This window comes from Astyanax mexicanus, chromosome 9 (genome assembly GCF_023375975.1).
Source record: "Astyanax mexicanus isolate ESR-SI-001 chromosome 9, AstMex3_surface, whole genome shotgun sequence".
Classification (NCBI taxonomy): domain Eukaryota; kingdom Metazoa; phylum Chordata; class Actinopteri; order Characiformes; family Acestrorhamphidae; genus Astyanax; species Astyanax mexicanus.
Genome location: NC_064416.1, coordinates 46269856 through 46281795, shown reverse-complemented (window position 1 = coordinate 46281795; position 11940 = coordinate 46269856). Strand labels below are relative to the sequence as shown.

At 41.9% G+C, this 11940-nt stretch overlaps 1 protein-coding gene across 1 annotated transcript in view; it reads right to left on the bottom strand.

The window, feature by feature from the left end:
• Window positions 1-2117: 2117 nt before the first annotated feature.
• The window catches only part of LOC103025981 (guanylyl cyclase-activating protein 2), a 59431-nt gene continuing 49608 nt past the window's right edge, over window positions 2118-11940 (bottom strand). The window contains exon 4 of the mRNA XM_022686470.2: window positions 2118-3642. Coding sequence (XP_022542191.1) covers window positions 3521-3642 — 122 coding nt within the window. The 3' untranslated portion in view covers window positions 2118-3520. The remainder of the gene's footprint in view (window positions 3643-11940) is intronic.

Genomic DNA, 11940 nt, shown 5'->3' with positions numbered 1-11940 from the left:
TTACAAGCCATCAAACAAAGAATTTTGCACCAGGAATGGCATATTAGTGACAAGTTATTCAAAAGCAGTGTGTCAGACTGGTGGAGGAGAACATGATGCCAAGATGCATAAAAAACTGTGATTAAAAACCAGGGTTATTCCACCAAATATTGATTTCTGAACTCTTAAAACTTCAGAGGTTCTTATTGAAGATTCTCGTTCATCAGACGCTCAATCCAATGAAATCTTTCTGTACCCTTAGCAGAGAAACAGCCCCAAAGCAGATTGTTTCCACCTCCATGTTTAACAATGGGCATGGTGTTCTTGGAGTCATATGCAAAATTGTGAGTTGATAGCAAAGAGCCCAATTTTGGCCTTTCTGACCACATTACATTCTATCAAGCCTTCTCTAAAGTATCACAGGCCTGTGAATGAACATTGTTGACCAGCGGTACTGTGAAGTGTGTTACTAATGGTTTTCTTTGTAACAGTTCTCCCAGCTCCCTTGAGATCATTAACAAGCATAGTGATTCTGGCATCATTCTCATATCAAATTCTCACATCATGATTAGATTCCGGGTAATATTATTTCTATTACTGTTATTTCCTATAATTTCTTACTATGACATCGACTAGGAGAAAGGTTTTTCCATACCATCAATGTAGTAATTCATTCAGGTCATTTATTTTTTATCTTCAGTGTTCATATGGATGATCTCAACATTTCCTCAAGCACCCTCTGATACAGTGAAGACTTCATAGTGGATTCTATGTTGAAGAGCTTACCAGACCCAAACCACAATGCTTCCACCCCCATGCTTCACAGTAGGTATGCAGTTCTTATTCTCAAATGCTGTTTTAGCTTTGCTCTAACATGTCTTTTTAGTCTTAAGTACGCCCATATGCAACTCAAACTTCTTTGTTCTCTTTCTATTGATAGATGATGTACCGTGACATGAATTGAACTAGTTAGGACAGCCTGACCTGTTCTGAAATCCACTTGTAAATTATTTTCAGAACAGTGAAATGGCTGATTTCTAAAATGCATGAGATTTTTGTAAATTTCTTCCCAGACTCATCTGTTTCTGCATGTCTGAGGATTAAATGAGACCACCTTCTCTAATGTCCACTCTAACAATTATCCCATCTAACAATTACTTTTTCTACCTGTGTTTTTGATTTATGACTATAATGATTACTATAATGATTCAAATTTATTCCAGTTAAATTTATTACTATTACTATTATTTCCTATAATTTCCTATTATGACTGGTAAAAATGTTTTTCCACACCTCCAATTTATTCAAGTCTGTGAGGCTTTATATTTAGTCTTCATATGGATGATCTCAACATTTTCTCAAGCACCCTCTGATACAGTTAAGAATTCACAGTGAGATTTTTTAAATCTCTTTCCAAACTAATCAGTATCTGCATGTTTAAAGTGTAAATGAGACAGCCTCCTCTAATGTCCCCTCTAACAATGATCTAATCATTTCCTGCTGATTTACAGCTGCTGCTTTGTAATTTTAAACTTTTAGGTTTTAATAAATGTAAGGGCATTCTAACTCATCACAAGAACTTTTGTACTTTTGTACACATGTACTTTTAAAAACAATCTCTCATTACTGTTCAAATACAACTCAAATGTCTATATATTTGAATATGCTTTAAAAAACAAGGGTTTAATGAAGTTTTCCACTTTTTAACATAACCGTAAACATATATGATAGAGTATATTGCATAGAAAAAATTTGACTAGCTTATATAGTAAGGTAGACAATAGTAAAAATAGAGCAATGTAAACTGCATATTAATAGTAAGGTACACTAGCAAATTGAGTCTATGTATAGAGATATATAGAGTAATGTAGATAATGGTGTACTATGGTTGACTATAGCAGAATGTGCTCTTGGTTTTCTTTAAGAGAGATTACTTAGGTCCACCGACCTAACCTCATTCTCAACTCTAATCCAATTAATGTATTGTACCATTCAGAATCAGCTAATTACCCTGCCCTGTCCCAAAGAAACCTCCTTACACTGCACTTTAAATATACTGTACAGACAACATAAAGAAATGCATAGGCAACTGGAGATGGCAAATCATGTTTTTTTTAATTTAAAATACATCCACATACAGGAAACAGAAAAAACATACAGTATTTTTTTCTTTTAAAATTCATAACTCCAATGCTTCTTGTGGCACCAGACTGCACACTCTCTACAGGACTCAATTTCCCAGAATACCACAGCCCCCCTGAACCTGAAATGTTCTTGTGTACTCAGCACCACATTTTCATGTCTAAATATCAATATACTGATATTAATCAAAAAACAATAATTTCCCCTCTGATAAACTAAACTGGTAATAAAATATTTGTTTAAATGCATACCTTTGTTTATTTGCTTCAGAATCAGCTTATCTTTCTTAAACTATTTTAATTAGCAGTTTTCCTGTACTTATTTACTATTTATACCTGTGTTTTTGTAACCTGTATACAGACTGTAATTGTTTATTTCATGTTTGTACCTTCAAATTTATATTAATACGTCCATATTAGATTCCGGCTAATATTATTATTATTTCCTATAATTTCTTACTATGACATTGACTAGTAAAAATGTTTTTCCACACCTCGATGTTGAATTCACTCAGGCCTGTGGTGATGCTTCATCTTCAGTGTTCATATGTTCATAATCTCAAAATTTCCCCAAGCATCCTCTGATACAGTGAAGAATTCACAGTGCATTCTATGTTGAAGAGCTTACCAGCCCCAAACCACGATGCCTCCACCCCCATGCTTCACAGTAGGTATGCGGTTCTTGTGCTCAAATGCTGTGTTAGGTTTGCACAAACATGTCTTTTTAGTCTAAAGCACACTCCCCCAAAACATGATGCTTCCGCCCCCATGCTTCACAGTAGGTACACAGTTCTTTTGTGGTATATTTGCACAAATCTAACACAGTATTTGAGCAAAAGAACTGCATAGCTAGTGTGCAGCATGGGACCATAATAAACATAGGAACATGTTTATTAGAACTACAAATACTGCAAAGTACTGCGAGTGTTCTGTCATTGCATACCAAGAAGGTTTCTTTGATCTTTGTCCCTTTTTGAACAGTTTGCCCATACCATATTGAATCTTCTTCTTTGATTTATATCGGCGAGCTTCTTGTTTGTCCAACAGTTCTTTTGTTATTAGTGCTTATGAACTTATGAAGCAATGGTCATTTAATTATAAGGGTCATTGTACTGTAGTATTGCTAAACACTATTACAATATACAGTATATATAATATACATTTTATACACCTTATTGGCTTGGTTGATCACACAGCTGTACAGTTTGCTGCAAGTAACCAGACCCCCAGTGTAAAAGCTGCTCAGTGGTCTGATACAATCAAACAATGAGTAAAAGCAGCCAGTGTAGCGCCGTGGTTCAGTCATGGTGTGTGAAAGAAGGCCAAACTCCTAAACCACAGGGTGGGCCACTTCACATTATAAAAGCCCCATTCTCCAGCACAGCGAAAGCAAGGCGAGATCAGGGATCTTTATTCCTGTTATGGATGAACCAGCCGCTGACATTGACGTCCAGCTTCAGAACATCCATCACCCACTCGTCTTGCTGCGCTCCTTCCAAAAACTCAGTCAAAGAGATTTGACCTACAGAAAAAGAGAGAAAGAGAAAAAGAGAGAGTTTGAGAGAACGGTAAACTGTAATAGTGACTCTAGAGAATCTGAAAACATTTAAGTCTGACAGTAAAAGATTAATATGACACAAAAGACCCACATTTCAGGCATTTTTCCAAGTATTTATATCTAAAACTGATACAGAGTTCAGAAGATTGCACCTGGAACATGTGACTTCAGGTCAGGTAAGTTTTGTTGCCCAGGTGCGTCCTGATTCATGATCAATTATTCAAACATTAAATAGCGCTAAATGTCTATGTTCAGTTTCAGATCAGGATTTTATCTGTACAGACTGCGCATTTATAGTTAGAGGAGTAACCAACATGAAGAGAGCTGTCTATGGGTGAAAAACAACCACTTCTCAAATATTGGTCATAACCAGTGCAACTGTTTGGAATGTCCTGAAGAAGAAAGTCATCACTGGTGTACTAAATAACAGATGTCAAACAGGTAGACCAAGAAAAAACACAGCAGTTGATGACATAAACATTGTGATACTTTAAAGAAAGAACCTAAAACAACTGCTTTATATACACAACAACCTAAAGAGGGCAGGAGTGAAGATATCAGAAACTACTGTTCACAAACGACTTCATAAACAAAAGCAAAGAGGCTTCAACAGAAGACGAAAAGCACTATTAACAAGATAACTAACAAGACCAGGCTGGAATTTACCAAGAAGTACAGAGAAAAGCCTGTGGACTGATTATCGACTCATGAGACAAAGAAAAACGTTTACTAAATCTAATGGAAAGGCTAAAGTTTACAAAAAAAAACAAAAAAGAATCTGCTCATGATCTCAAACATACGAGCTCATCTGTGAAACACATTGGAGGTAGTTTCATGGCTTAAGCTTGCATGGCTTGCAATGGCCATTTATGGAACTAAACTGATTGTGAGATCCTTCATCATGCAGCAAGATAATGACAGGAGAAATAATTATATGGGCCTTACTGTTCCAATACTTTTATAGGAGACTGTACATAGTCTATAGGATGTATATGCTTATATTAAGCAAACATATAAATTACACTTATAATGCTTGGTAAGACAAAAAATCTTATCTAAAAAACAAATGTGAATTGTTGTTTTGAAATCAGAAAAGAGAAGATAATAGAGGGGTCCTATAATAAAAGAGTGTCCTATTCTTTTGGCACTAGTTTCCTCCTCCTCCTTCTCTATTACTCCAAAAAAAGGGAAGGAAAATAAGCAATAATTGTGACAATGGGACAGCTGATCCCTTTTAATGCAACATTGACTACTGATAAACTGAGCCAATCACAACGCTCACTTTTAGCTCTCCTAATACTGCTTCTAATACTGGAGGAGAGGAGGAGGAGCAAAAGTTTCTAGACACAGCCGGTGCCTGTCTAAGTCAGAATCCTGTCTGAGGAAGCAGCATTACTTTTCAGATACTGCCACCTGCAGGATTTCATGAAGTATTGCATGCTGAAAGATATAAAATGCCACTGCAGTTGCATCCACGCACATTTTTTATGCCCATATTTGGAGTTCTGTGTCCAAGCTGCATTTGTCTATGTAAAATGTATGGGCTTTTCAAAAACTTTTCTTCTGTGGTTAAAAAATATGCCCAGAACCCTGTACTGATTTTATTCTGAGTACATTTTCCTCTTAAACATCACTGGATCCTCTAAGTTACGAGATCATGAATGGATTATTATCCCTCTTCACAGATGATCATTAAATCATTTAAACAGGTGAAATCCCCATTCAGTCTGGTCATGTTGAGCACAATCTTCTCAAGATAATTAAAACACTATAACCCATATTAATACCCCACTGTAAAATCCAGAGAGGCTGGGGAGAAAAAAGGCTGGTTGAGCAGCTTTAGCATAATATATGATGTCATGTAAGTTTCATGGTTTATCTTGTCTGTCAGTATAACCAGTGTGGTTGACTAGTTTTATTATTACATAAACTGATATAAAGCCAGCGTTTAAAGCTATGGTTCTGGAGTAACACTGTGCTGCTAGATTTAGTGTTTTCCTGCTGTATCACTTCCAGCTCGCCTCAGTGAGGGCAGATAGTTCATTAGTTGGATCAGCTGGGCTGTAATATGCCATTCTGAGCCGCTGTGCCATGACGTCAGTTCAGTGCACTGTAGCATTAGCTTAAAGCTAGCTATATTCTAATTACGACTCTTAAACAATCTCGTAATTCAGAGGATCCAGTGATGTTCAGTGGAAAAATGCACACAGAATAAAACGCACAGGGGTCTGAACAGATTTATTTACCACAGAATGTTATAGAGAATGTGATAGATGGAAAGCCTATTCATTCTGCCCATAGAGAAATTCAGCTTAGACAAGGAATTCCAAATATGGGCATATTAGGACTACAGAATGAGGCTGACATTACTAAGGTGGGGCGGAAGAATTTTACAGAAATTCCGTCAGAGAAATCGTACATTAAATGTGCCCAACATAGCTAATTTTACTGGCCCATTTAAACTGAATAGCTGCCCATCTTACCTGAATATTGTGCTGTAGCTCAAGAACGAACATACTGATACTTTAACTCTCATAATTCCCCCCAAAAAATAACTTTTTCCAAACTAAAAATTATTCAAAAAGAGCCATGTCAACACTTTGCATGAATATCATCTCTATATGACTCTATACACATTCTCATAATACATTATGATGCATTCAAAAGGCATTATATACATGGCTATAAATATTTATTAAGTTGGCTTGGAAAAGCCAACTTATTGTTCTTCGTAATCTTCTTATTAAGTTGGCTTGGAAAAGCCAACTTACTGTTCTTCGTAATCTTATTATTATTAAGTTGGCTTGGAAAAGCCAACTTACTGTTCTTCGTAATCTTATTATTATTATTATTCTATAAACTTTTTATAAACAGTTTCTCCTCCTACAGTTTTCAAGCTAGAACCACCAAACTTCACAAGATGATAGAACCTATTGCCGCGGGGTGTGCTTGTGCTTTTCTAAGTGATCGGACCACCAGGGTCCGATCGGTGGTCCGCCAAAGTCAGATTTTTTCCCATAGACTTCCATTCACACTTTTTTCAAACGGCTCTAAAAGTCACAATTTTCGAGCTAGAACCACGAAATTCACAAGACATACAGAACTTGCAGAGACGTTTCAGACGATATGCTGATCTCACCGAAACGATTTACGGTTTTCGTAAAATTATCGTACGAACTTTCCCCATAGGAATGAATGGGCGGAATGTTGGCCATCTCACACACACCAGCCGATCCTGCGCACGGCCCCCCTCTCTGCCCTGCTCCTCAGTACTGTATCTGTATGGAGAAGAGACTGCTGAACACAACCCACACCAGAACCAATACAACACTACACACACACCACACTACACGCACGCACACACCACACACACTTCAAACCACACATACCCCACACCACACCACACATACACCACACCACACACACTTCAAACCACACATACCCCACACCACATACACTCCACATTACACATACCCCACACCACACACACTTCAAACCACACATACCCCACACCACACACTTCACACCCCACACCACACACACTCCACATTACACATACCCCACACCACATACACTCCACATCACACATACCCCACACCACACACACTTCAAACCACACACACCCCACACCACACACTTCACACCCCACACCACACACACTCCACACACTCACCACACAACACACAGTCCACTCCCCACACTCACTCCACACCACACAAACTCCACAGCCCACACCACATACACTCTACACACCACACACCTCACACCACACACAGTCCACACCACACCCTACACACATTCCACACCACACATACCTCACACCAAACACACTCCACCCCACACACTCCACACCACACATACACCACACCACACACACTTCAAACCACACATACCACACACACTCCACATCACACATACCCCACACCACACACTTTAAACCACACATACCCCACACCACACACATACCACACACACACTCCACACCACACAAACCCCACACCACACACACTGTAAACCACACACAAACTCCACAGCTCACATACCCCACACCACACACACTCCACCCCACACATACCACACACACTTCACAACCCACACTGCACACACCCCACACCACACACACTTCAAACCACACATACCCCACACCACACACACTCCACACCACACAAACCGCACACCACACACACTTCAAACCACACAAACCCCACACCACAAACACTTCAAACCACACATACCCCACACCACACACACTTCAAACCACACATACCCCACACCACACACACTTCAAACCACACATACCCAACACCACAAACACTCCACACCACACAAACCCCACACCACACTTTAAACCACACACTTTAAACCACACACTCTCCACAGCTCACATAGCCCACACCACACACACTCCACCCAAAACACAATTCATACCCCACACCACACACACTTTAAAACACACACACACTCCACAGCTCACACACCCCACACCACACACACTCCACCCCACACATACCACACACACTTCACACCACACACTCCACACCACACATACCCCACACCGCACACACTCCACACCACACTTACCCCACACCCCACACACTCCATACCACACACACACTCCACAGCTCATATACCCCACCCCACACATACTTCACACCCCACACCACACATAACCCACACTCTCCATACCACGCACACACTCCACAGCTCACAAACCCCACACCACACACACTCCACCCCACACATACCACACACTTCACACCCCACACCACACATACCCCACACTCTCCATACCACACACACACTCCACAGCTCACATACCCCACACCATACACACTCCACCCCACACATACCACACACAGTTCACACCACACACACCCCACACTCCACCACACATACACCACACCACACACTCCACACCACATACACCCCACACCATACATACTCCACCCCACACATACCACACACAGTTCACACCACACCTACCCCACACCACACACTCCACACCTGACACACCCCACACTCCACACACTCCATACCACACACACACACCCCACATACACCCCACACCACACCACGCACTCTACACACCCCACAAACTCCACACCCAACACACTCCACACCACACACACTCTACAGCCCACACCACAACCAGTTAGCAACACCTTAGCCACACCACGCACTCCACACACCACACACGCCCCACACCACACACGCTCAACACCACACACACTCTACAACCGACACCACAACCAGTTAGCAACACCTTAGCAACCACCTGGAAAACGTTGGCAACTGCCTAGCAATCACTTAGCAACCACTTTAGAAATTATAGCAACTGCCTAGCAACCAGTTAGCAACACCTTAGCAACCACCTGGAAAACGTTAGCAACTGCCTAGCAACAGCTTAGCAACCACTTTAGAAATGACAGCAACTGCCTAGCAACCACTTAGTAACCACATGGAATACGTTAGCAACTGCCTAACAACCACTTAGCAACCACTTTAGAAATGATAGCAAGGCCTAGCAACCACGTGGAAAACGTTAGCAACTGCCTAGCAACCACTTAGCAACCACTTTAGGAATGATAGCAACTGCCTAGCAACCACTTAGCAACACCTTAGCAACCACCCCGGATACCATAGCAACACCTTAGCAACCGCCTAGCAACTCCTTAGCAACCACCTAGCACTCACCTAGCAACACCTTAGCAACCACCCCGGATACCATAGCAACACCTTAGCAACCACCTAGCAACACCTTAGCAACCACCCCAGAAACCATAGCAACACATTAGCAACCACCTAGTAACACATTAGCAACCACCCTGGATACCATAGCAACACCTTAGCAACCACCTAGCAACACCTTAGCAACCACCCTGGATACCATAGCAACACCTTAGCAACCACCTAGCAACACCTTAGCAACCACCCCGGATACCATAGCAACACCTTAGCAACCACCTAGCAACACCTTAGCAACCACCCCAGAAACCATAGCAACACATTAGCAACCACCTAGTAACACATTAGCAACCACCTTGGATACCATAGCAACACCTTAGCAACCACCTAGCAACACCTTAGCAACCACCCCGCATACCATAGCAACACCCTAGCAACAACCTAGCAACCACCTAGCAACACCTTAGCAACCGCCTGTAATATGTTAGCAACTGCCTAGCAACCAGTTAGCAACAGCTTAGCAACCACCTGGAAAACATTAGCAACTGCCTAGCAACAGCTTAGCAACCACTTCAGAAATGATAGCAACTGCCTAGCAACAAATTGGCAATCAAAAGATTAACCAAAAGTTTTACGATTTCAGCATTTAAACAAACGTTTTTAGATTTCAGCGTTTAACTAAACGTTTTTAGATTTCAGCGTTTAACCAAACGTTTTTAGATTTCAGCGTTTAACCAAACATTTTTAGATTTCGGCGTTTTTGGCATTTAGCGTTTAGCCAAAAGTTAACAGCATATCCACGACTCTTCACACTCTGCAGACAGAAACAGCTTAGCAACCATTTTAACTTTTTAAAGTTATTAGCGTTCTTTTCCAAGCCAACTTAAAGTTCGTTCACGAACTTTGCCTTTTCTAGTTATTATTATTATTATTATTATTCTATAAACTTTTTATAAACAGTTTCTCCTCCTACAGTTTTCAAGCTAGAACCACAAAACTTCACAAGATGATAGAACCTATTGCCGCGGGGTGTGCTTGTGCTTTTCTAAGTGATCGGACCACCAGGGTCCGATCGGTGGTCCGCCAAAGTCAGATTTTTTCCCATAGACTTCCATTCACACTTTTTTCAAACGGCTCTAAAAGTCACAATTTTTGAGCTAGAACCACGAAATTCACAAGACATACAGAACTTGCAGAGACGTTTCAGACGATATGCTGATCTCACCGATACGATTTACGGTTTTCGTAAAATTATCGTACGAACTTTCCCCATAGGAATGAATGGGCGGAATGTTGGCCATCTCACACACACCAGCCGATCCTGCGCACGGCCCCCCTCTCTGCCCTGCTCCTCAGTACTGTATCTGTATGGAGAAGAGACTGCTGAACACAACCCACACCAGAACCAATACAACACTACACACACAGCACACACCCCACACCACACACAGTCCACACCACACCTTATACACATTCCACACCACACATACCCCACACCAAACACACTCCACACCACACATACCCCACACCACACACACTCCACCCCACACAAACCCCACACCACACTCACTTCAAACCCCACACCACACACACTTCAATCCACACATACCCCACACCACACACACTCCACACCACACAAACCCCACACCAAACACACTTTAAACCACACACACTCCACAGGTCACATACCCCACACCACACACTCCACCCCACACATACCACACACTTCACACCCCACACCACACACTCCACACCACACATACCCCACACCACATACACTTTAAACCACACACAAACTCCACAGCTCATATACCCCACACCACACACACTCCACACCACACATACCCCACACCCCACACACTCCATACCACACACACACTCCACAGCACACATACCCCACACCCCACACACTCCATACCACACACACACTCCACAGCTTACATACCCAACACCACACACACTTCAAACCACACATACCCCACACCACACACACTCCACACCACACACACACACTCCACAGCTCACATACCCCAAACCACACACACTTCAAACCACACATACCCCACACCACACACACTTCAATCCACACATACCCCACACCACACACACTTCAAACCACACATACCCCACACCACACTCACTTCAAACCACACATACCCCACACCACACTCACTTCAAACCACACATACCCCACACCACACACACTTCAAACCACACAAACCCCACACCACACACACTTCAACCCACACATACCCCACACCACACACACTTCAAACCACACATACCCCACACCATACACACTCCACACCACACAAACCCCACACCACACACACTTTGAAATCACACACACTCCACAGCTCACATAGCCCACACCACACACACTCCACCCCACACATACCACACACAATTCACACCACACACTCCACACCACACATACCCCACACCACACACACTTTAAACCACACACTCCACAGCTCATATACCCCACACCACATACATTTCAAACCACACATAACCCACACCACACACTCTCCACACGACACAAACCCCACACCACACACATTTCAAACCCCACAC